At 43.4% G+C, this 26,925-nt stretch overlaps 1 protein-coding gene across 11 annotated transcripts in view; it reads left to right on the forward strand.

Annotated features, from left to right (window-relative positions):
* PHF21B (PHD finger protein 21B) overlaps nucleotides 1-26,925 on the forward strand; it is a 206,859-nt gene that overhangs the window by 73,299 nt on the left and 106,635 nt on the right. For 6 of the 11 annotated variants that reach the window (XR_012155497.2, XM_073316272.2, XM_073316281.2 and 3 more), the window contains one exon: nucleotides 9,404-9,463. The exons of the other annotated variants lie outside the window; for them this stretch is intronic. Coding sequence is in view for 5 of the 6 variants with exons in the window: in XM_073316272.2 (XP_073172373.1) it covers nucleotides 9,404-9,463 (60 nt within the window). In the remaining variant the exon portion in view is untranslated. The remainder of the gene's footprint in view (nucleotides 1-9,403; nucleotides 9,464-26,925) is intronic. 11 annotated transcript variants of the gene reach the window in all.

The raw sequence follows: 26,925 nt of genomic DNA on the forward strand, positions 1-26,925 counted from the left end.
ATCTGTCCCATGTTTCTATGAGTTGAGGTTTTTAAAAATTTTTTTTAACATTTTTGGATGTCTTGAGAAAAACTGAGATTTGAATCTCAAACAACACGCATACTTCTGTTCAAAAATCAGTAGTAAAACTTCATGAGATGTATATGCTGGGGGTGTTGAGAAGGAATGTCAGAGAGAGAGAGAGAAGAAAAGACAGCTAAAATATTGAAAGATTTCATTGTCATGTTTTTGTCTTGATCCTAGGTGCTGTTATATAGAGCCTGACACATCAGAAATGTCCTAATTCTATTTTCTTTTTAAAGTCCTCAATTACTCTAGAGACATTTGAATATAGCTGGTCAATCAAGGCAGACAATATTTTGTGAAAACAGATATTGTAATTTTCTGTGAAAAATGTTCATCAGAATATTGAATCCTGGTTGAAAAACTGCAAGCATTTTTGTGAAAATTGGAAAACACATTTATAAAAAAACCCCAAAAGCTGTCATAATTTTTTTTTTAAGTTTTTGACCATCTGGAACCACCGAGATGGGTTCATTCTAATGGGGTCATAGGCTTGGAATAATGATCATTTACATTACAGTAGCACCAAGAGGCCCCAGTTAAGATCATGCACACATAGTAAGAATCCAGTCCATGTCCTGAAGACCTTACACAAGGCAGACAAAAGGTGCGAGAAAGGAAATAGTAATATCTTCATTTTATACACAGGGAACCGAGGAACTGGTCCTTAATCCAGATTGCACAAAAAATCTGTCACAAAGATTGGAATTGAACCTAGATCTCTTGAGTTCCAGCCTTAACCACAAGACCAACTGTTCTTGCAGGGTCTTGGATGGATCATTATTCATATAGTTCCCTCTGTACAATGTGAACTGGATGATGATAAAGATGCTTTTCTGTTCTTATTTTCTACTGGGGAAGTTAAGTGGTCTCTGAATTAATATTTGTTAAAATAAACAAAGTCTTTCTGTATCTGTGACATAGAAACACCCATGGATCTTGACGCTCGGATCAAAATTCCAAAGACTCTCCCTATCCTGGAGCACTGCCTTTTTCCTTTGTTTTTGGAGAGGTGGTTACTGGAATGATGACTATAATGCTAGTTTAAAAGTCTGCTTGGAAGATCCTCTGTGTTGAACAGTTTTTATGATACATGATGATGCCTCAGGACAAAAATATAAATAAAAAGATTCTTGAAGTATAGCAACTTGTTGATTAGATATTCCAGGCCTGCTTCTTAGCTCTGTTACACTGGTGTAAAACAGGGGTAACACGCCATTAAAATCAACGGAGTTACACTGGCACAGTACTAGTGTAATGGAGTAGAGAATCAGACCCTCACACTGGTAAGAGGGTAGCAAGTTGCTAAATTAAAAATCCTGATCCTGTGAGGTGCTGAGCATCTCCTTTATAGCATCATGTCCACTCAATTCCCATTGGCTTTAATGGCAGTCGTGGGTGCTCATATTATTGCAGGATGCAGCTTTAAATGGGAAGTAAGTTCAGAGTTCTGATCCTTGAGTGTATTGCCATAGGCATCAATGGAACTACTCTTGTGAAAGGGCTGCAGGATTGGGCCCCATATTTTTTTAAGATGTAGGAAAAATGTGACTGATTAGTTATGTTTTTTTCTTGCAGCTTTTTAAATCTAAGGTTAGATTTCTAAGGAGGTGAATCTCCATTGAGAATTATTCATGAAAATAAAATACCGCCTCTCCCCCCCACCCCATTTTTCCTCCCGTAAGAAATTTCTTGTTGAAGAAACACATTGAGAGCAATGAAAATGTTTAGAAAGTGAATAAAAAGCGAACTATCGCTAGTTAAAGGGGGAGAAGAAAAGCCACCAGCGTCCACTAAGGAGGCACAAGAAAAATTGCCCTTATAAAATCTTCTGCTTTTAGGAGGCCTTTTAATGTTAATGTAATTATGGGCATTACTTTACATATATTCATTATGTAAAGCTTGTTTGCTGAGGTTTGCTCCTCCTGCAGCCCCATGCCCTTAGCCCTCCTCCTCCTCCTCTTGGAAGAAAGATTCTCTGACATTATGACAGGTTCTAGAATGAATGAATGAGAGAAAATAGAAGATATTAAGTGTAGCAGTCCAGAGCACACATTAGCAAGAAGCCTGTCCTAGTGCATTATTGCCCTAATCACTGCTGCGCCAGGCACTCCCATGGAAGGCATGATTTGTTGACAATCCATTTCTCCACCAGAACAAAGATGGCTGCCAGAATTGTCAGGGGAATGCTTTTTTATTCCCCCTCCCCCCTTCCCCTTTCAACTCTTTCCTAAAGGATAATTGGGAGAAGAGTCAGAGAAAGGAACAGCTGGCAGGTTATACAAATGGTTTTAGGGAGGGGTGACTGAGGGGGCTGTATACTCCTTACTCACAAAATGGCAGCCTGCAAAGAGATTTACCAAACGTATTCTGGCAGAGGGACTTCTGCTTCCAATGACCAAAGACAGATGCATCTCTAAACAACAAATCCGTAAGTGCTTGTTGTTAAGGAATTGCCCTTCAGTTGTAATTGAACAAAATAGTCCTTTAAATGTCTGCCTCTGTAGCTTCATGCAGATAGAACTCTGGATTTCATACATGTTGCATGGAGCTGCTTAAGACATTTGAATTTAATGGTGCAGAATGTTCCTCCCACCAAGGACTGAGTTTTAACAGATTCCTTTAAAAAAATTCATTTGGAACACTGATTTCCATCTGACTTGAAAGAGGTAGCTCTGGAGTACCAGAGACTACAACTCTGCTAAACTTTAATTGTGAATCAACTTAGAGGCAGGCAAGAACTGCCTACAGTGTATTTCCACACCCTTGGGTCAGTGTGTGGCATCAGGGGAATGATTTATAGCTCAAATAGTAAGACTTTTGCCTTGAGGCAAGCTTGACGTGCATCGTGTGTACAGTCATTAGGGGGCTGAATACTAAACTTTATGTATTCATCAGCTCTTTTTTTATAAATGATCTCAGCAAGAGCAATCCTACCTGTTTGCAGCTAATCACATCTTTTGCTTACATGGTAGCAGTCAGCACGTTATAATATTAGTATAATATTTCTTACTTCTTACTGTTAACGCTGGTGTCTGTGTTTCAGACCTCTAGTTTGGGTCTTTTTTTCTTTTGGATTGTCTTTTTTCACCCATTCAAGATCAGTGAGGTTGTTTAGAGCCATAACAGGGTGGCTTGTTCCATACGGGCTACAGTCCTGGGGCCAGCCAGCCCTGATTACTCAGAAGGCACACCTCAACAGTGATCGCCTGGTTCACCCATAAAGAGCAGCAGAAAGCAAGGAGGGAAATGCTCAGGGAGCTCAGAGGCTGCTCGGAGAGAGTAGGCTCCAGCAGAGAGTCCTGGTACTGAGATTACAAGGCAGGAAAGGCCTAAGGAGACTTTATAAGAGGGTAGATGCCTGGACTTCGTCTCCTCATTTTGAACTGTTTTTGGATGGAAATAGAGCAGAATCTGCAGAAGTAAGAAGAGAGTCCAGCCAGGTAGTTCTGAGAGTGGCCTGCCAATGCAGGGAAGTGATGCAGACAGCAGACTTGGGGGAGAAGAGAAGCCCTGGGGCTGAGGGTTTTTTTCTCTTTTTTCTGTCAATAAATTAGTACCCAGGAGAAGGAGCATTATTGGAGAAGAAAAAAACTCCTATGTGGAGTTTTTGAGGAATCAGAAGGGAAAACTGAGGTGAGGGGCTGTCTGCAGGCCTGCCTCAGGCCACGAGGGTTGCCCAGAAGGAAGCCACATATTGAAAGTCTCCAACATCTGTGCCAGACTAGTTGTAGGAGCTCAAATCTAGGTTGTTAGCACAGAGCACAGGAATGTTGCTCTCATACTTTTGGATAAGCTGTTCACTTTGCAAGGAGGAAAGGCTTCCTTGAATTCTTTCTTTCAAGACACTTCAAATTAAGGCCAGAAGTCATGGAAGAGATTTCTCAACTTGGAGAAAATTCTGTGTTTAAAGTAATCAGTGCATGAAATCCTATCACAAGAAGCTCTAGAACTTCAGTGTAATTCTCATGCACATAAAGCTCTGTGTGACAGTCACCCTGGGTTTATGCTGGCTTCTGCTGGCCTAAGTGTTGGCACAGGTAGCAAGTGGACGGAGGTCTGTCAGGGAATAGGGATGATGATGCATCACAGGGCAACTGTAATTTCCTTTCTATTGGGGAGGGTGCATTGTTGGCTAGGAGCAAGTTGTGGCTAGATTGGCTGCAGATGCACTGATTCTGTGCCACTCCTTATCAGATCCCACCAGCATAGCTCTGATGTCACCCTCCATCAGTGGTTCCGCCCCATCAGAGGAAAATCTGAATTAGGGTGGGGGGAAGCTACCTGCCTTTGCTTGGGGTGAATGCTCTCTGGGATGCAAGGGGCTGGCTGGCACCTCTAGGGGTAATTTACATTTGCCTGTGCCGGTGCTAATGAGTCAAGCTTAGATTTTGAGGGCAAAGAAGGTGTGGGTTTGGTGTCCGAACGTGATGTTCAGCTTCTCTTCTCTGGAATGCCTTCATCAGGGACTCCCTCACGGAGCAAGAAGAGGACCTGGCAACATTTTGCCTGTGGCTTGGAGGCTGCTTCTCCCATTTCTCTTTCTTCCCCATGAATTCCTCTGTGCTCCTCTTGGAGTTCCCTCATTTCTCTTTCTCGTCTCTACTTTCTGCGCCTCTCCCTCCTTTTCTGTGTCGCAGGATCTATATTTGCTTTCCCTAGCTAATCCCCAGTTTCCCCAGCCCAGTTTGTTACAAGGATGACTGCTTTGCTTTTGGAGGCTCTATGGACAGTAAAAGAGTGGTATAGTGCTTTGACAGGTACCTACGCTTGGAAACTTCATGCGCCCCTGCCCTGGATAGCTGCTGAAGAGATTTGGCTACATCTTTATTCTCAGTCCAGCAAGCAAACAATAAACATAATAATTCTTAGCTCTTTGATATGTCATTGAAATATTCTGCCTGTTTTGTAATAATCTCACTCATTTCAAGACAGTGTGATGACAGAAATTAAATATGACCATCCACAAATCTTGTGCCCCACTCATATTGCTGAATACGATAGGCCAACTATAATTTGAGTTTGTAGATCAAGATCTAGGTGTGTGCTGAAATTTGTCTTATAGGACAAAGGGAAGGAAGCAATAATAATGAATAACAATAGTACATAACTTTTATGTTGTTGTTCTTTTAATCTTCAGAGTGTTTTGCTAACTAATTAATTGGGTTCTAAACAGAACTGTGAAAGATATGGAGACTGCCAAGTATCACAAGCATTTGATACACATGACAGCAATAAGGTTTGTTGCTACTGGGATTAGTGCTGGGAAGAATGCATGACTAAGGGAATAGCACCATGACCTTCTTTGCACTGGAAGGAATCTTGTTACAGATAAGGTGAGAGATAGCATAATTAATGTGAATAATTGTTCACCTTTAAGACTCTCTGCCAGCTCACTAAGAGTTCCCTGCTCTTGCACATAAGGCTGCAGGGATCAAATAGATGGCTTCAAGAGATGTGGCCATCCTGAACAAGGAGAAGAGCTTCCTATCCCCATGCTGCTGAGAGTCATAAGATATTGCCTACCATGTATGAAAAATCTTATTTCCCCTCCCCCCAGAACATATAGCCAATATCCTAATCTTTACCTGAAAAAACACCCCATCTGTCTAGGCTATTCAAGTGACATTTACACTTCAGTGGCCTGTGATCACCACTGCCAGGTGCTTCCTATAGATTGTGGAAAAAGAGGTACAAAATTAGCTTTTCCACTCTCACCCCGTATTGCCTAGCATTAAATGATTTTTCAGGCCTCTGGAAGGTGAGGTAGCACTTCAACCAAAACATCATCTCTCTCTTAGAAGACTTCATGATTACATTTCTGCTACCAAAGGACAAAAAAAAAGGGTTTTATTCTGGCTATTTCCCAATCTTCCCCACATCAAAAGGCATTTGACCCATTTTCATACTCAGGCCACTGTCACTAGGGGGACTGTCTCTCATATCAGGACACAGAGTCCTTCCTGCCTTTTGATCTGGAGTTAGTACTGTATGTGTTCAGAATTGCTTAAAATATATTTATCTTTAAGATATACACAGGTTTCATATGTAATTAGCTGATCAAGAACACTGGAATGGATGTGGCATATAAATGATCTGTTTATTTCCAAGGCATTGAAATGGGCTCTAGGTTGTACATTTAAAGTCCTTAACCAATCAAGAATAAATATTCAGTCTCTCACAAACATTGTTTGATCCAAAACATAAAATGTAAGGAAAGAAAAAGGAAGGCCGCATACAGAAAGTGAAGTTCCATACTCTTCATCTCATGTTGAAATATTATGTAGCTGTAATTAATTTTCACACCTACCCCATACAGATAATAGTGTGTATTCATTCTAAACTTCATTTATATTACCATGATTATAACAAAGTCTGAATTTTAGACACTAGTGGCATGTTAGGCTCCGTGACAAAAGCCGAATGCATCCAAAACATTGGTATTTTTTTCTTGCAAATTTACCATCTGCAAGTAAAGCTAAAAGTTTGTTTTACTTACAGTTTTTCTTTTCATGCTTATATTCACCACAATAATGTTTTGAATTTTGTGCTGGGCTCTAAAGCCTGGCCCGCACACACTAGTAGTACTAGTTTAACTAAATTGATTTCTACATCAATTTATAAAATCATTGCAACCTCCTTGGGTGGGCATTCTTAAAACTGAATTAAGCTATCATGGTACTAGCTGCTCTTAAACCAGCTGAAGAGTATCCTTGCCAGGGAGCTGCACCAGTTCAACTAACATGATTTAGTAACTGATTTAGTTACACTGGTGCAATTTTTATGTATAGACAAGCCTTTTGGGTTCATTGTAAATTACTCGCAGTCTCACTTTTTCTCATCAGAATCCAACAGAAGATGACCTTGGTCAGGAAAATAAAACAGAACCAGCAGGTACTGGGGAAGAGCACTTAAAAGATGTTTGGATCTGAAAATATTGAACTAGCTCGTTAGATCGTGTAAATTGGTATAGTTCCTCAGCAGGTATAACTGGGTGTACTTTAATGGAACTGTGCTGATTTAGGTCAGCTAAGGATCTGGTCCATTAACTGTTTTTGTGCCAATGGCTCCACCCTGCACAAAAAAGTCTTAAAGGGTTATGAAGTGTCTACAATCTTAGGTTCACCCCTTTGAGTCTGACTGGTTTGTATGAATCTGAATTCAGTCTGATTAGAGCAGATTTCCAAACTTCTCATCCTCAGTCTGTCATAACAAGAGGTGTGTCTAATCTTGTTTTAAGATGCAAGAGGCAGGTGCAAGACATCTACACTCACTGTGTTTCGTCTTGTAGGTGCCTACACCAAAATACCCTGGAGACGGCGGGGTTTTTAGACCTTGAGAAATTCAGTATTCAACCAAGATCACATTATACAAGCAATCTGGCAGCAGTGTTTTACATCAGCAACCAGGGAATAAGAGCAGGGTCAGACATCTAGTGTCAGCTAGCCATCACTCAAAATTTGAAATTATACAATGTCCAATGAGACCCTCCTTTTTAAACCTTAATACAGAAAGAAGAAGGATACCTTTCCAGACACTCTCAAATGCATCATCTCAGTGATTTCAAGACTTCATAAACTATTGAACCCGATTTTCTTTGATAAGAGAGAACCTGAATCAAGTGGCCATCAGCTGAACTAGACGCATCAGCATTTTATTTAAGAAAAGGGTTAAGTAGTGCAGTGACAGTAGTCACATGCTTCCGTCACTTATAGAAATTATTTATAAATTACAGAGATTCCATGATTTTAGTAGACTTCTCCAGAGTGATTAGAGAGACAGGATGGGTGAAGTAATATCTTTTATTGGACCAACTTGTGTTGGTGAGAGAGAGAGACAAGCTTTCCAGCTTACACAGAGCTCTTCTTCAGGTCTGGGAAAGGTACTCCTAGTGTCACAGCTAAATACAAGGGGGAACAGTGTTTAGCATATTTAGCTGTGACACTCCAAGTACATTTCCCAGACCTGGAGAAGAGCTCTGTGTAAGCTGGAAAGCTTGTCTCTGTCACCAACAGAAGTTGGTCTAATAAAAGATATTACCTCACCTACTTTCTCTTTCTAATATTCTGGGACCAACATGGCTACAACAACAGGGTGAGACAGATCTAGTTTCCTCCTCGGGTGGATGTGGTTACAGGAGAACTCTCAGATACAATCATTCTGAATGAGAGAACTTTTATCAATTTCAGCTTGGAATTTCTCACTTAAAAGGAGTTACTTATTTTTAAATAGAATGTACTGAAAATAGACTTATTTTCCCGTCTGATCTCCTTTGAGAGTTTGAGCCAGATCACAAATGTCACGGTTGTCAGCAGGAGTTCTGCCATAGATTTCAATGGGAGCTGCATTAGGCCCTTGGTTTATTGTAATACTTAGAACCAGGCTTACATGGGAAAAGATGCAGGTTTTATACTGTGCTCCTGAGGCCTGTGCACCTAATAGTTTTGCCTTGAGGCAAGAATCTTTACTAATCAAGCTATGAATTGCTCTCCTGTTGTCACTCACTGGAGACCTCAAGAGCCAGGCATGTGGATCATTACTTGATGTGACCTTCCAGAGAGTACAGCTGATGGGTAAATAACTCTCCTTTTTACATAAAGAAGTGGCACTGAGATTCTGATGTAACATTAAGATCTTCAATGGGAGAACTTTTAGGTACATAAACATTACACAGGTTGTCATCAAATGCAGTTTGTCTTCAGATGAGATTTATGTGAACATGAATTGGTTCTTGCATAACGGGACTGGACAGTTAACAGCTTTCTTGTTCAGATCCTGCAGATGTTCACTTCTGTAGCCTAAATGTAGAACAGTTTTGTTTGTTTTTATTTTTTCCCCTCTTGGGAAGAGAATCTTTGTTTTAAGACCTAATTTTACATAAAACATCTTTAGTGTCAGGACTGAATAGAACTAGTAAATCACCATCTAATATAATAATATCCTAGGCTAGTTAGTAAAATTGTCAGAAAATGCAGTAAGCTCTGGTCTTTCAAAGTCCCTGCAGAGCACATATAACACAAAAGGCTGACTAATAAAAATTCTTGTTTGGCTAGTAATCTTTCAAAGCATTAATACTGTAGCTAGTGTGTTGTGACTTCCACCTTTAGCGCCCTGAGTTATTGTAACTCTGAGAACACATTGTAAATAAGTTATAGATGTGAGCATGTTCATGAAGATCTTTGTTTCCCTTCGTTAAAATGAAAAATTCCAGATAATTAAGAACCTGACTTCTATTGCTAAGGAGGTATAATGGTTAAAGGTGGATATGAAAAATGACAGAGTATATAAACAAGGACACGTACTTTGAGATAAATCTTATGTTCAAATCTATCCTTTTCAGTTCCCACCTAAAGTCGTATCTGCTTCTATAGAAGGCTGCATCATTCTCTCTGAAAAGCAGGTAATATGATGCACAAACCAAACCAAATCTCATTAACCATTATAATTTCCTTTGGAGGTAAGTAGTTTGCATTTCCTTGGTAAAGAGCATTAGCTGTCAGGCTTTTTAAATGCCTTATGATAAAAGTGCCAATTGCAGACAAGCCAGTCCACTCTCCTTTTTTCTCAATATGCATCAGTCTTATGGGTGCTAACACATTTTTAATTAGATGTTCAGATTTAACTACAGGAAATTAAAGTGTGTAGCTTTTGGAGATTTTAGGGAGGGGAAAAAAGGAGGTTAGATTGGAGTGCTATTGCATTTTTGCCTTTTTTTATTATCTACACAAAATACTAAAGGCTAATGTTGAGATTTTTAAAGCATTGCAGACAACTGAGCCACACATTTTAAGGCAGCGGGGCGGAACTAGGAATAGCATTTTAAAAATTATTTCAGAAATTTTTTTACAAGAGGTTTAAAGTACAACAGTGCTAATTTTGAGCATATGAGGTAAATCATCCTGGGCTGGGTACTCAGCTAGTATAAATCGGCATAGGTCCTTTGATGTCAGTGGAGCTACACCATTTACTCCAGCTGAGGATCTGGCCCTCATTTTCTAATAGTGGACCTGTTTGTGCTCCCACTGCTATTAATAGGAGTTTTGCTATTGAGTTCAGTGGGAATGGAATTGGGCTGTAATTCACATGCTGATCTCTCTAAGTACACAGAGTCTGAAATCAGTTTTATTTTAACTACCATTATATATACAGTAGGAAAACTACTACAGAATTCAGTTCAGCTAATGCTCTCTTTTTAGTGTGGGGGTGGAAGTTACCTGAAAAATTGTTTATGGTCAGTGAGCAAGAGATGAGATGAGACCTGAATAGGGCTTTGTATGATTAATTATCTTTTCTGACCATTTGTGTTAATCAGGAGAGCAATATACTGGCATAATTTATCTCTAACTGAACTTTAAAGAGTTATGTGTACTCCAAGTCAGAATGGTTGAGCCAAGCAATCCAGTGCTGTATCTTGAGTGCAGTTTTGCTTTTAATTGAATGAGGAATTTATATATTGCAGTTTCACATTACTGTATGTATCATATATATATATATATTTTTTTAGTAAACTTTGTACATAGCCTGTTTCTGTCCTGCCACTGACTTCTTGTTTGACCTTAGGCAAGTCATTTTGAGCCTGATCATGTGGGAAGTATATGTAAGCTGCTGAGTTCCCTCAACTCTCGTCCACTTCAGTGGGAGTTAGATTGCTTAGTGGTTTGCAAACGGTACTCATTACCTTACAGAATCAGGCCCTCGATTGTTCCTTGCCCAGTTTCTTTATCTGCAATATGGAAATATTAATAATAATAAATTAATACTTGTATACCTCTAATGGGGTGTTGTGAGACATAATTCATTAATATTTGTGAAAAACTTTGAAATACTAGGAAGAAAATCACCATAATATCGTAAAGTTTGTTATTGTTGTTTTATTATCATTTTGGTACTTCCTATGAAGCACACATAACCAGACCATCAAGGTTTTAAGATAATGTAGTGCTGCTTCTAGCATTATTTGTTAAATTGGGTATTGACAAAGTTAAATGACAAAGGGCATGACTGTAATTTATACTAAGGCCCCATATATGGCAGTATGGCAGTAAAGAAGCCTTACAGTGGGCATAAATATACTTTAAGGCCCCTTTCTACTGTTAGAGTGGTGCAAATGGCCTTAGTATCAATGAGAATTCAGGCCAAAGAAGCCATGTACAAGTTCCAAGAAATGCATTTGAGACAGGTGTCTCACTCTTCAGGGAGGAAAGAGCAGGAGACAGGAATTCTCAAAGCCCATCTAAGTGACACCTGGGTAAGCAGTATATGCTGCAAGACTTTACTACGTAGAAACCCTGCTGCTTTACTGCCATACTTATTGCCTCCAGTCATGTCCCACTGGGTTTCAGTATGCAGAGGCCTTTATCAGGGGCAGAACAAAGGATGACAGGAAAAGGGAAAGGAAAGGCAGGGAGGAAGAGGCATATATCAGGAAGAGACAAAGCAGTTTGAATGTTAAACAGTGGCATTCATGAGGCACAGAGGTTACAATTGGTGAGCAGAAAGCAAAACTCCACACGGCATAATGTGCAATCAAGGTGCCGGGTGAAAAATCAAGCTTACTTGCGGAGAGATTTGTCATAATTATTTCTAAAGAATGGTTTTAAACAACTGTGTATTTATTTGTTTGGTTTTTTTGCAGTCTCTGTGCTCCCTTTGTCTGAGTGAGATGGAATATGTTATTCTGTATTTTTATTAGTGTCATAATCACAGGGAAGAAATAGGATATGTTGAAGAGTTAATTCTCTCTTTGATGGGATCTTAGGGACAAAATTAGATAATAATTATGAGTATAATGATTATTAGCATTAGAGTGTGAGGGAGATGGGGAGGGGAAAAAATTTTCACCATTTTTTCACTAAAATTTTGAAAAGTTTTGGAACATTTTCAACTGACTCTCTCTTACTATTCCCAGACAAACAGTATGTTAAGATGGATTTAAGGTAGAGTATATGTATGAGTAATTTGAGGTAAAAATCATCACAGGGATGTTTCAGAGTAACAGCCGTGTTAGTCTGTATTCGCAAAAAGAAAAGTAGTACTTGTGGCACCTTAGAGACTAACCAATTTATTTGAGCATGAGCTTTCGTGAGCTACAGCTCACTTCGTCGGATGCATACCGTGGAAACTGCAGAAGACATTATCAATTACAAGGATGTTGTAATTATCCCCAAACAAGCATTCTAAATCCAGGAAATTCAGAGTTCAGGGTAACCTTTTAAAAGAAGTTCCAATCAAGTTAAGTTTATTTGGGTGCCTTAACTGTGCATTTCCATAATTTAACTTCTTCCTACAGTGACATCATGCTGTAATGTTACAGTTAAGCATAATAATATTTGCAGTGTTAGATTAGTTTAAACTGAATTTTAAAGACACATTAGATTTTTTTTTCCAGGTCCTCTTCCCCCCCATTGGTGTCACTATAGGATAGAGTTACAGTTGTCTGAGTGCTGCTGTATGGTTCATGCTATTGACTGCAAGTTCAATGGTTCACAAAACCATCACCATCCATAATTTCATTAAGGATGAGGCCTCTGACTTTACATATATAATTGAGACTCAGTGGGTGAGGCTGCAACTCCAGTATGAACCCACAGACTGGGTACTACATTCATTATGAACTGAGATGGGATCGGGAAAGTGGTGTTATTGTGTTTTGATTTGATGTTAAAGGTAGGAAGTTTTGGCCCCACAACTTGATCTGATAGAGTGAGTACACCTTGTATGTGAGTCCTACCATGGATTTAAGATGGAACTAGTATTGCTGTGCACGTTGCCCTGCTACATTGATGAGGCACTAAGTGAGCAGATGGTTCCCTGAATGTTGGCCCCATAGCCTTTATCAGAGGACACAGGCATTTCCAGTTTTTGGCTATGATAGAGAATTTGGCCAGTTTTTTCCCATCCCTACAAAATCTCCTCTTCTCCATTCAGAAGACTGATTTCATTGGTATATCTCTTTTCACAGAGGGTTTTGACCAGTGCTGTGTATAGTCAGGTTCATGGGTGTAAACTGAGAGGTTGTTATGCCTGTCTCTGTACACACAATAATTTTTGCTCTCCAAATTCACTACCCAGCACAGACAAATTAAACTTTTCTCTTGATCCTGTACTTCTCTCATGTGAGCTATAATTTTCTGCTGCTTTCTTCACCACTGCTGAGATTTTAAGCTTTGTAGATTTAAAGATGGCCAGTGGCCACTGTGTAGCTTATTTTAGAGCAGACACTGAGAAATAATGAAAGCAGATTGCCGAGTGAAAAGGAGCAAAGTGGCTTGACCTGTTTGTTCTAAGGAGAACACTGACAAGTCACTAGGTGATGTCTAACCAGTGCCTAATAGTATAATATTAATATCACCTCCATAAATTTACTCTATACACTTGTACTGGTGTTCTATTTCCTTTCCTCACTGCATTTCAACATTTGGTTGATAGTGTTAGGGATTGTTTATTTTGTGTCACAACTCTGAGATCTGTTTTCTGCTTTCTGTTCTATCTCACCTTTCCATTTACCTGATATTCACTCTTCAAATTCTTTGCTCCTTCTCTTATTTTGTATTTATTTGTGCTGAACTCCAGTAGCTGTGTTTAGTCCAAATCCTTAAACGATCTCAATCTTTCTGCAACTGATTGCATTGGTGTTTATTTCTTGCATCTCTCACTTCAGTGCAAGTTCTTTGTAGCTTGATCAGGAAGTCTCAGTCTTCTCTGTTAAGTCTGCTTCTGTTAAGCTTGTATTAGCTTGCAGTTGTCCCCCATTATTAGAGAGCCTAAAACTAAAATGTACTTTCATCCTGATTAGACTTGCTGTTATCCTAGTTTTTTATTATTCTGGTTTATTAACATTGGAAGGCCTGAGAAAAATGCAGTAAGACAATAGAGGACCTTGTAATGTGATGACTCGGATGCAGACACAGCAGGCGGAGCTGCAGAAGATTAGAAATGGTAATACTTGTAATTAGAAATTCTGCAGTCAAGTAATGTTAGTTAGGAACTCACCAGCGGAATCTAAGTACGCAGATTAGTCTATATGGTGTGGAAATAATTAAGTCAAGCCAAGTGTTTCACCATAAGGCTATCTCTGGAATCGGACCATGGGATCGATCCAGGTTTCAAATTCTATGTACAGCCACAGAAGCTGTCAGCACCCACAGGTACATGTGAATATGCCCCAAAATATAGTATGTGACTGCTCAGTCCCAACTGTAGCATTCCTGAATGGAGTATAGAGCTTCCAAAAGGTGGGTCTCCTGGGACTGAAATCACATGGTCAGTCAGTCCCCCTATATATAATCTAAAAGGCACAGCATAAAAAGCACTAGGGGAGGGACAAAAAGGCGGAGCATGTGACCTCCCCAGGTGACCACCCACATGACTCCTCCCCGCCTCGCACTCTCCCTGTTCCCTCCCCATGATCCACATCCATCCCACATTGCCGAGGGAGGGGGGTCTGTCCTCCTCTCACTGCGCCAGACTTCTGGTGTACAGACCTCAAGGAACAAGGACTCAGGAGATGCAGCTGCGTGAAAGGGCCGGGCTGGGAGCGGTAGAGCTGTGCCAGTGGAGCTGCTGGTGTGGGGCCGCCCGACAGCCCCAAGTTCTGCTCCTTTTGCAGCTGCGGTTCCTGGGAGATCCCAGTGAAGTCAATGGGGGTTTGGCCATTGACATTAATAAGAGCAGATTTGGGCTTTTAGATTTTAAAAGAGCAACGCTACAGCGTGTCCTTCAAAACAGGATTGTCTTTCTGTGCATGTTGGAAACTAACCTATACACTTGATACGCCAAGTACTTTTGTAGATGGATGGAAATATTGAAAGACCGTGGACACCTTAGATTACGTCAATAAGCTTAAAGATAATAAAACAATTTAATTTTGCTAGTGTACATTAAAAAGCTCTACCTTTCTTCAAGCATTGGAAGTTCAGGCTATTAGTTATAAGTTTTGAAGAAAAGGGTGCAGAGTCGTTTTTTATTAGTCAAGCTACAAAAACATACCAATCATTTAAATTCAACTTCATAATCAATCTCTGAGCAATTTGTATTTACATAAATGATGTATATTGATCTGAAAACTATGCTAAAGCATATCCAGAATCCATTATCAAGTTATATCCTGGTTTCACCTCCATTGTAGATCACTCTATTTATAAGACTGTAATTGACATAATTAGAAGTATTGATTCAATTTCAAATGCAGCAAGTTAACTGTAAAAGTGCCAACAGGCTTAAAAAATAGTCAATATACTGTTGGTTTGCTTGCATGGATGAATCTTAGTTTAGAGTGACCATTTTTTTTTCTTCTTCTTTCTGTGAAGTTTTAAATTGTTTCTCTTATTTTGGATATGGACTTTACATTGAAATAGTGATGTCCTTCACTTGCGTGTTGTTTGTTTGGTGTCAGAGTCCTTGAGGGGTCTGTGTATGGAAATGAATATCATAAAATAATTTCTGGTAGCATCTTGGAAGAGGTACCACAACTGGAAAGAAAAAATACTGGAGGTAAGCAAATGTCTTCAAGGTAGAAGATTCTGTGGGTATAAAATAATTATTGAAAAATGGGGCAGCATGACCTTTTAGCTAGGACAAGGAGTTACATTTTGTACTGTTCTACGCTAAAATCAGGCAGAAAATTCAAGTAGTTATATTCCAGTATTAACCAACAAGCAAGTCTGTGTGTGCATGCACGTGTGCAAGTGTATACAGGGGCAAGGGGTGAGTGATACATAGTGGCGCTTGGGTAAGTGTAAAAATCCATCAATAGCACACAAAGGTCTCCATAGCAGAATCAAGGGCCTTGAGTTTACAGTTTAAAAAAAGCTTCTCTGTAAGAAGTCTTTTAATTAACACATTGATTACTCAATTCTTCTTTTGAAGCTGTAGCACAGCAACATCTTCTTTCACATAAAGCTTTTGAAAAGTTCACTTGATGGCAGTTCTATGTAGTACTTAAAAAGAATGGAAGAAACAGGCAATGTTACTATAGATCTCCTTGGAGAAAATGCCCAATCAATTCATTCCGACAGTGGAAAACAGTGTAGGTTCTTTCAGTGATTCTAAAACTACAAAAGGCATTTTCAACTATATTTAGAACTCCAGGATCTTTTTTTCCCCTAGTACACTTAAGTAAAAATCTGAAGCTTACTTTCAACACATTATACATTTCCAGTAAAATGTGCTGTTCCTTCTAAAAATACACTAGCGGAAGGGAACAGAACATTTAGTACCACTTAACATTAACTAAAAGTTGGCTGTATACATAACACTACAAATATCTTTCTGAGGCTGTTGTTTGGAGCTGTTTATGTAGCAAGATGCATGTCTTAATAACAGTTCAGTGTGGGCTATATTAAAGAAGTTTGTACCTTCTCGTGGGACAAGGTTTAAAATTAGTGAATAGTGCTGAGGTAGAGAGAGAAAGAACTTGACTTATGTATAGTTTATCACTGGTGTATAGATCCTTGTTTTGTAATGTTATTGTATATGATATTTTGGCAGGCATGACATTTTGAGGCTTCTCTGCCTTTTTTTTTTCTTGCTAGATTTAGACCCTGTGTATTGCCCTGACACCCTTTAAAATCAGGTACTGTTTTTTTACAATTGTTGGTGGTCTCCAAAGAAAGATTAAGAAGGACATTAGATACTGCTTTTTCTGTGGTTTGGCTCCTGTTTCCTTGGAATTGAGTATATATTAAAACGGTGTAGCATGAAAGCTGCTCTTGGTAGCTCTGCCTTTCGTTATTTCTAGTATTGTATTTCGGTGCTTTGGATGTTGTATTAAAAACACAAAGTCCTCTTCGTGAAGGTTAAAGATCCCATGTACGTTTTGCAACAGAAGGTTGTTTGGTCCTTGACCATATTGCTTCTCCTCACACTGTTGTGAAACTATATCTGTATACCTGGCTTTTGCCATCTGCTCCAGAAGGGGCTCCAGTTCAGTGAGGTGAATATAAATTGGGCTAAATCCTGAAAGTCTTGCTAGACTGTACATAGTTCTTTCTTAGCCAAGGCTGAGGCACTCTGATACCATGGTGATGAGCACAGTATAAAATCCGAGTCAGACAGATAAGTTTGATCTTCTCCACAGAGGGCTGGTCACCTCCTCCCCATGCTGTGCTGCCCAGTGCAGTAGTCTGGGAGCTGACCTTGTTCGTGAAGACAGAGGCAAAAAAAGCATTGAGTACATTAGCTTTTTCCACATCCTCTGTCACTAGGTTGCCTCCCTCATTCAGTAAGGGGCCCACACTTTCCTTGACTTTCTTCTTGTTGCTAACATACCTGAAGAAATCCTTCTTGTTACTCTTAACATCTCTTGCTAGCTGCAACTCCAGGTGTGATTTGGCCTTCCTGATTTCACTCCTGCATGCCCGAGCAATATTTTTCTACTCTTCCCTGCTCATTTGTTGAATCTTCCACTTCTTGTAAGCTTCTTTTTTGTGTTGAAGATCAGCAAGGATTTCACTGTTAAGCCACGCTGGTCGCCTGCCATATTTACTATTCTTTCTACACATCGGGATGGTTTGTCCTAGTAACCTCAATAAGGATTCTTTAAAATACAGCCAGCTCTCCTGGACTCCTTTCCCCCTCATGTTATTCTCCCAGGGCATCCTGCCCATCAGTTCCTTGAGGGAGTCAAAGTCTGCTTTTCTGAAGTCCAGGGTCCGTATTCTGCTGCTCTCCTTTCTTCCTTGTGTCAGGATCCTGAACTCGACCATCTCATCTAGCACTGGGCAGCACAGCATGGGGAGGAGGTGACCAGCCCTCTGTGGAGAAAGAAGTGGTACGGGACTATTTAGAAAAGCTGGACGAGCACAAGTCCATGGGGCTGGATGCGCTGCATCCGAGAATGCTAAAGGAGTTGGCGGATGTGATTGCAGAGCCATTGGCCATTATCTTTGAAAACTCATGGCGATCGGGGGAAGTCCCGGACGACTGGAAAAAGGCTAATGTAGTGCCCATCTTTAAAAAAGGGAAGAAAGAGGATCCTGGGAACTACAGGCCAGTCAGCCTCACCTCAGTCCCTGGAAAAATCATGGAGCAGGTCCTCAAGGAATCAATTTTGAAGCACTTAGAGAAGAGGAAAGTGATCAGGAACAGTCAGCATGGATTCACCAAGGGCAAGTCATGCCTGACTAATCTAATTGCCTTCTATGATGAGATAACTGGCTCTGTGGATGAGGGGAAAGCAGTGGACGTGTTGTTCCTTGACGTTAGCAAAGCTTTTGACACAGTCTCCCACAGTATTCTTGCCAGCAAGTTAAAGAAGTAGGGGCTGGATGAATGGACTATAAGGTGGATAGAAAGTTGTCTAGATAGTCGGGCTCAACGGGTAGTGATCAATGGCTCCATGTCTAGTTGGCAGCTGGTATCAAGTGGAGTGCCCCAAGGGTCAGTCCTCGGGCCGGTTTTGTTCAATATCTTCATAAATGATCTGGAGGATGGTGTGGATTGCACCCTCAGCAAGTTTGCAGATGACACTAAACTGGGAGGAGAGGTAGATCCGCTGGAGGGTAGGGATAGGATACAGAGGGCCCTAGACAAATCAGAGGATTGGGCCAAAAGAAATCTGATGAGGTTCAACAAGGACAAGTGTAGAATCCTGCACTTAGGACGGAAGAATCCCATGCACCGCTACAGACTAGGGACCGAATGGCTCAGCAGCAGTTCTGCAGAAAAGGACCTAGGGGTTACAGTGGACGAGAAGCTGGATATGAGTCAACAGTGTGCCCTTGCTGGCAAGAAGGCCAATGGCATTTTGGGATGTATATGTAAGGGCATTGCCAGCAGATCAAGGGACGTGATCGTTCCCCTCTATTCGACATTGGTGAGGCCTCGTCTGGAGTGTGTCCAGTTTTGGGCGCCACACTACAAGAAGGATGTGGAAAAATTGGAAAGAGTCCAGCGGAGGGCAACATAAATGATTAGGGGACTGGAACACATGACTTATGAGGAGAGGCTGAGGAAACTGGGATTGTTTAGTCTGCGGAAGAGAAGAATGGGGGGATTTGATAGCTGCTTTCAACTACCTGAAAGGGGGTTCCAAAGAGGATGGATCTAGACTGTTCTCAGTGGTAGCTGATGATAGAACAAGGAGTAATGGTCTCAAGTTGCAGTGGGGGAGGTTTAGGTTGGATATTAGGAAAAACCTTTTGACTAGGAGGGTGGTGAAGCACTGGAATGCGTTACCTAGAGAGGTGGTGGAATCTCCTTCCTTAGATATTTTTAAGGTCAGGCTTGACAAAGCCCTGGCTGGGATGATTTAGTTGGGGATTGGTCCTGCTTTGAGCAGGAGGTTGGACGAGATGACCTCCTGAGGTCCCTTCCAACTCTGATATTCTATGATTCTATAATCTGATGACATCAATGGAAGTTCTTCTTCGAGTGTTTGTTCATGTCCATTCCAGTCAGGTGTGTGCGCGCACACATGCACGGTGGCCGGAAGATTTTTCCCCTAGCAGCATCCATCAGGCCGGCCTCAGTGCCCCCTGGAATCACGCCTTCATGGTGCTCAATATAGAGCCCTGCCGACCTGCCACCCCTTCAGTTCCTTTTTACCACCAGTGACGGTTAACTGGAACTTCCCTTAGCCCTTTCTTAGCAAGCGTGTTCTATAGTTATCTGTATATAGTTATGTTAGTATCTGTTATAGAATTAGAGTTCTTAGTATAGAGTTGTTTTGGGTCGTGTGTCCCCCCATTCCGCCTCCCCAGAGCTGTGGTATGCTGCAGTCCCCGGGGTTTAAAAACTGTGTGCCCTGCACAAAGCGCGATCCACACTCTTCGTGTTTACTGTGCCTAGGGGAGGGCCACCAAAAGGATTGCTGTAAGATCTGCCCCGAGTTCCGCCCTAGAACTCTTAAAGAAAGGGAACAGCGGGTTAAGGTGATCCTCATGGAGGCAGCCCTACGCCCCCACTCCGACCCTGGCTCAGGGGACCCGGCTTCTAACGCTTCGTCCTTGATGAGGAGTCCCCCGACACTGTCGTCAAGCTCAGCACCGAGAGAGGACTCGTCCTGAGATGCTCAGCACCAACACGGCACCTCACGAAGCCCAGCTGAGAGCAGGCACTGATCCCATTCGCTGGTGCCTTGGAAGAAAAAGAAACTGGACAGCCGCTCACCTCCGTCTAAATCCGGAGAAGTGAGACCTCAGACGGGCCACAGCTCTGGATCCCCTACTGGGGCCATGTTGACTCCTGCCCAGGCGAGGCAGTTGAGTCCGGTCCCCCCACAGTCGCTAGTCCCTACACAGCAGCTATGGCTCCCTTCGACACGGGAAGCTTACCAAGCTCCTCGGGACCTCCTGCACCTTACGGTGCTGTTCTCTTCCCCAAGGAGGGAAGAACCTCCAGTGCTGGGGGACCCACACCGCCTCCAGGTGCAGTCAAGAGGGAAGCCAGCTGTGATGTCCAGGCACTCCCCCTCTCCATGTCCCTCGGCACCGGTGCACTCGGACAGAGAGCCTACCCACTCCCTGAGCTCTCGAGGTACCGTGGCTCAGCTCCTCCATGGTCTTCAGTCTCGGAGACCTCGGAGTCAGAGTCTGATTCCTATCACTCCAGGAGAAGCAGGAGCCACAGATCGTGGTCTGGGAGAGACAGGAGAGAGTCCCAGGCATGGCCTCTGCAGTGCAGAACCCACCACAGTTGCCCTTCTGGACCCCCTGGGCCTTTCTTCTAGGACAGGGAGGGACCCAAGGTCACCGCTTTGTGGCATCTTCTGTGGCCTCGGCCACCTTTGTCCCACCACTGGCTACACATCTTCCTTCAGCTCCTGCTTACACACCAACGCCTCTGACAGCAACACCGTCGTTAACTCCAGCACCGGATTTGGCACCGGCACCATCCTCGGCACCGCTGAAATGCCCAACTTCCACGCCGGCACCCTTGTCGACAGCGACTATGGCGTAGGCACCGATGGCCCTGGCGCTGATGCCAGCAATGGGCCCTCCGTCTTTGTCGGCATAGACAAGTGGATCAGAACTGGTTCCATCGATGGTTCCCATCATACTGATGACAGCGCCAACACTTGGTCTGGTGTCTGTAGCCTCGGCACCATTGAGCACACCACTGGCACCGACGCTGCCCTGAGAGTCTAGAGACTCCCTAGGGGTAGATGGCAGGGAGCATCCGCTCCTTATCAGCGTTTCCTCTTCTTCATCACCTGATGAAGCATTGGGAGGTACAGCCATAGCCCTGGCGCTCAAGGACAACAGGGTGCCGCAGCAGTTGCTGTACAGGGCTGCTCAGGGTCTGGGCATTAAGGCTGAGGAGGTAGTCGAGGAGGCTGATCCCATGATGGACATCCTCACCCCCTCAGGAACTTCCCGTATTGCCCTTCCACTTATTGAAACCATTGTGGACACCACCAAGACCCTGTGGCAGACCCCAGTTTCCTTGCCGCCCACTGCCAAGCTCAATGAGAGGCATTATTTCATGCCCTCCAGAGGGTATGAACATTTATACTCACACCCACCCACTGACTCTCTTGTTGTGGACGCTGCTAACCAGCGTGAGAGACAGGGCTTTCAAGGGTCCTCCCCAAAAAACAGGGAGGCTAAGCATCTAGACCTTGTTGGGAGAAAGGTCTATTCTACAGAGGGTCTGCAGCTCCATATCCTGAACCAACAGGCCATGTCAGCAGGTACTCATATAACACCTGTGCAGCGATGGCCAAATTTACGGAGCTCCTCCCGTCAGACTCCTGAACCAAGTTCTTGGCCGTGGTGGATAAGGGGAAGCTAGTCTCCCGGGCTTCCCTCCAGGCCGCATTGGATGCTGCAGATGCCGCAACTAGGATCATGGTGACTGGGGTAGCCATGAGGAGGGGGTCCTGGATCCACGTCTCGGGGCTCCCTTATGAGGTCCAGCAAACTATTCAGTACCTCCCATTTGACGGTTGACTGTTTTCTGAAAAGACAGACAAGACTCACGAGCCATCCTCAAGTCATTGGGCCTGCACACTGCCGCCACACAGCAGAGACACTTCTGACTGCAACCTCCTTCGAGATTCCATCAGCAGAACCGACAGGACGGTTCTCAGAGGAGGAACAGAAGTGGCAGGAGGAGGCAACACCCATCCTCAGACCAGGACTCTGGCCAGCCCAAGCTCTGGCCCTAAACAGGCCTTTTGAAGGTACAGTCGAGAACGGCACACCAAATCAAAAACTGGATCTACCCCGCCTTACCTTTTCTTGCTGATTATCCCCTTTCTACATGGTCCTGTATCACTTCGGAACACTGGGTGCTCTGCATGGGAGAGAGGGGATACTCCATCCAGTTCTGTGCCCTCCCACCCTTCCAACCCCTTCCCTATCCCTCTTCAGGGACCCTTCTCACGAGCAACTCCTCATCCAGAAGGTGCAGTTGCTCCTATCGCAAAGGGCAGTGGAGGAGGTTCCTCAGGAGCACAGGGAAGAGGGCTTCTATTCCTGGTATTTCCTAATACCAAAAGCCAAGGGCGGCCTCAGGCCTATTCTGGAACTGCGAGAACTCAACAAGTTCGTAAAGAAACTCAAGTTCCGCATGGTCTCCTTGTCCTCCATCGTCCCCTCACTAGATCCAGGAGACTGGTATGCCACCCTCTACTTGAAGGACACGTACTTTCACATTGTAATCACTTAGCTCCACAGGAAGTATCTCAGGTTTGTGGTCAACGGTACCCACTACCAATTCACTGTCCTCCCGTTCGGCTAGTCAGCAGCACGTCGAGTATTCACCAAGTGCATGGCAGTTGTTGCTGCGTTCTTGCGGAGGCACCAGGTACAGGTGTTTGCATACCTTGACGACTGGCTGATCAAAGGCCTCTCCAGGACCCAAGTGGAAACTCAGGTCCCATTTATCAGAGCCACCTTCGACAGCCTGGGTCTACTTCTAAACGAAGCAAAATTGACTCTGTCTCCCATCCAGAGGATAGAGTTCGTAGGGGCAGTACTGGACTGGACCCAAGCCAAGAATACCTGCCACAGGTGAGGTTTCAATGACATAATCCAAGGCGTCATGCAGTTCCCTATCACTATAGCGAGAAACTGCCTGAAACTCCTTGGGCACATGGCTGCCTGTACCTATGTTGTGCAGCACATGAGACTCAGGCTTCGATCACTCCAGTCATGGCTCGCGTCAGTATATCGCCCAGCCTAGGACGGTTTGGAAAGGCTCGTGACCCTGCCTCGCCCTGTCCTCGACTCCCTCCAGTGGTGGATCAGCGCTCAGGAGGTGTGCTTAGGAGTTCCCTTTGCTGCCCCGCAGCCATCTCTGTGTTGGTGACGGATGCTTCAGACTTGGGCTGGGGAGTTTATCTGGGGGACCACAGAACTCAAGGCCTCTGGTTGCAAGCAGATCTGCATCTCCACATCAGTGTCAGAGAGCTCAGAGCGGTGCACCTAGCATGTCAGACGTTCTGTCCTTACCTAACCAGGCAATGTGTATCAGTCATGACGTACAATATGACAGCAATGTTCTATATCAACAAACAGGCTCCTCTCCCCTGTGCCAAGAAGCCCTCATGCTGTGGGACTTCTGTGAAGAACATTCAATTCACCTGCAGGTGTCGTACCTTCCCGGGGTTCAGAACAAACTGGCGGACCACCTCAGCAGGTCATTCCACAGCCAGGAGTGGTCCCTTTGCCCGGACGTCACAATTTCAATCTTCCAGAGGTGGAGGTTTCCCCTAATAGACCTCTTCTGCATGTGATGCAACAGGAAGTGCCAGCAGTTCCAAAATCACAGCCCGGGCTCCAGCACGGATGCGTTCCTCCTCCATTGGGGAGGTTCTCTCCTATAAGCCTTTCCACCCATACCAATCGTTCACAAGGTGCTGCTCAAGATCCGCAGGGATCGAGCTCGCGTCATACTGATACCACAGGCCTGGCCGCATCAACACTGGTACACATCTCTCCTAGACAGGTCTGTGGGAGCCCCAATTACCTTACCCCTCTCCTTGGACCTTCTCACACAAGATCACGGACGTCTCCAGCACCTGAATCTTCAGTCGCTCCATCTCACGGCTTGGAAGCTCCATGGTTAAATCCGTTGGAGCTTTCCTGTTCAGACCAGGTTAGACAGGTCTTCCTTGGCAGTAGGAAATCCTTTACAAGAGCCAAGTGGAAGAGATTTTCAATCTGGTCAGTGCACCGCTGTTCACCCCCGACGCTAGCTTCAGTGCCACACATTCTGGACTACCTCCTCCATCTGAAGCAGGAGGGTCTCTCGTCTTCTATATGGGTGCACTTAGCTGCAATCTCGGCCTTCCACCTGGGTGTGCAGGACCGCTCGGTATTTGCTAACCCCCATGGTCAGCTGATTCCTAAAGGGACTCGACAGGTTATAACCTCACATCCATCAGCCAGTCCCTGCCTGGAACTTCAACTTGGTCCTTTCTAGGCTCATGAGGTGGCCCCCCTTTGAGCCCTTAGCAACATGTTCCCTGCTGTACCTGTCTTACAAGGTTATGTTCCTGGTAGCAATAACCTCGGCCAGGAGGGTGTCTGAGCTCAGGGCCTTGACATCAGAGCCTCCCTACACCATGTTCTATAAGGACAAGGTTCAGCTCAGGCCTCACCCTGCTTTTCTCCCAAAAGTTGTCTCACAGTTTTACATCAACCAGGACATCTTCCTCCCGGTTTTCTACCCTAGACCTCATTCCAGCAGCAGGGAGCAGAGACTCCACTTTCTGGATGTTGGCAGGGCATTGGCCTTTTTACATCGAGAGAACGAAACTGTTCAGAAAATCGGTCCAGTTCTTCATGGCAGTGGTGGACAGGATGAAAGGTCAGCTGATTTCATCCCAACGCATCTTGTCATGGCTTGTGTCCTGTATCTGTGAGTGCTATGACCTGGCAGGTGTTCCCGCACCTCTGGTCACTGTGCACTCCACCAGGGTGCAGGCTTCGTCTACAGCATTCCTGGCTCAGGTTCCCACCCAGGAAATCTGCAGAGTGGCAATGTGGTCCTACATACATACTTTTGCCGTGCATTATGCAATTACCCAGCAGGCAAGAGACGATGCAGCCTTCGGATGAGCAGGACTCCAATTAGTGGACAGCTCTGACCCCATCTTCTGAACTTCGCTTGGGAGTCACCTGATTGGAATGGGCATGAACAAGCACTCGAAGAAGACAAAATGATTACTCACTTCTTGTAACTGTTGTTCTTTGAGATGTGTTGTTCATGTCCATTCCAATACCCACCCTCCTACCCCTCTGTCCAAGTAGCCAGCAAGAAGGAACTAAAGGGTGGTGGGTTGTCAGGGCTCTATATTGAGCGCCATGAATGCGCGACTCCCTGGGGCACTGAGGCTGGCCTGACAGATGCTGCTAGGGGAAAAATCTTCCAACCACCATGCACGTGCGCGTGCACACACCTGATTGGAATGGACATGAACACACATCTCGAAGAACAACAGTTACGAGACGTGAGTAACCTTTTTTTTTTTTTTTGACAGAGTAGGAATGTCAAGTTTTTGCCCGTCATTTATAAAGTGTTTTGGGAGCCTTTGGGATGACGGATATTATAGAAATATAAAATATTGCCACTGGAAGTCTTTGTTTATTCCAGAGACCAGTATTTTAACTTTTAAAACATCAGCCCAATTTAAAAAAAAAAAACAACTCCAGTTTCAAAGAGCTATTCTTTATCCTTTTAATGGTCTTGTTGAAGATTCTTTAGGAAGAAATTAGTACTTAAAAATCAGTTGGGGAAAAGACCTCCTTTGAGGAGGAGTTATTACCTAATATATTGTGCCCAAAGGCCCCAGTGCAATCGTGGGACCCCATTATATGCATGTATAAGACAAAGACCATCCTTGTCCTAACTAGAGATAGTGGGCTTGTCCAGGTCAGCATATGTAAATTTGTCTCTATGATTCCATTATATGATGCATATTTATAGTGTTTGGACTTGTCTATTCTCGAAAGTTAATTTGGAGTAAGGTAGGGTGTGAATTTAGAGCACAGTACCTATTCTGAAATATCTCCATGTGTACACTCTTATTCTGGAGTCCTCTTTGTTTATATAGCTGAATCTTACATGCATGCACACACAAACATTGCAGCACTGAAATAATAAATCCACTATAAACACCAACAGTAGAACTAAACTCATAGTGGCATATGTATTAGCTTTACAGACTGCCATTTTGAATGGCATAAAGACGAGTTCTGTACTGTCGAACATAAACATCAGCAGGGATGGGACATTGCAATTCCAACTGCCATGGTGCAAAGTAGTTGTCAGCTGTGTCTAATGCCCTTTGGATGATCATATGGTAGAGGTTTACAGGTACGAAAAAGGAGCTATTTCAGGTCCCTATCCAGTTGCAGTAAGTGCAAAACTCTGTAAACATCAGTGGGAGCAGGATTAGGTCCTATATAAGGATGAGACCTACTGAGTGCTTAATTGATTGCAACCTGACAATTCTGCAGAAGTTCAGTATTTCTTTGCAATGATTTAATTTGTTTAACTGTCACATGTATAAATGGCAGGGGCTATTGGTTTCTTGACAGTGTTGTTGTGATTTTTTCAAGTCACAACAACATGCAGCATGGACTTGCCTAGCAAAATTTAAGCGGTGTGAAAGGTGGAGCTGGCACATGAAAAGTTACCTCTTATTGTATAGTTAAGAAATTTCCTTCACTATGTTACTTAATCCCAATTTAGACGAAGAAGAGTCTTAAGACATAGCGGCTGTACAGGAAATGCTTGTTTGCAGCCACACTTTGTAAGAGCAACTGCTGCTTTTGAGCAACATTTCCCCTGGGAACACTTTTCCTCCTGTGAATTGTCAACACTCCCCATAACAGCAACAGCCACTTAGGAGCAACATAGTAAAAGGGCACCGATATGTTGTTACTTATGAGTGTCTACTGTACTAAAAGT

The sequence above is a fragment of the Lepidochelys kempii genome, chromosome 1 (assembly GCF_965140285.1).
Source record: "Lepidochelys kempii isolate rLepKem1 chromosome 1, rLepKem1.hap1, whole genome shotgun sequence".
Taxonomy (NCBI): Eukaryota; Metazoa; Chordata; order Testudines; family Cheloniidae; genus Lepidochelys; species Lepidochelys kempii.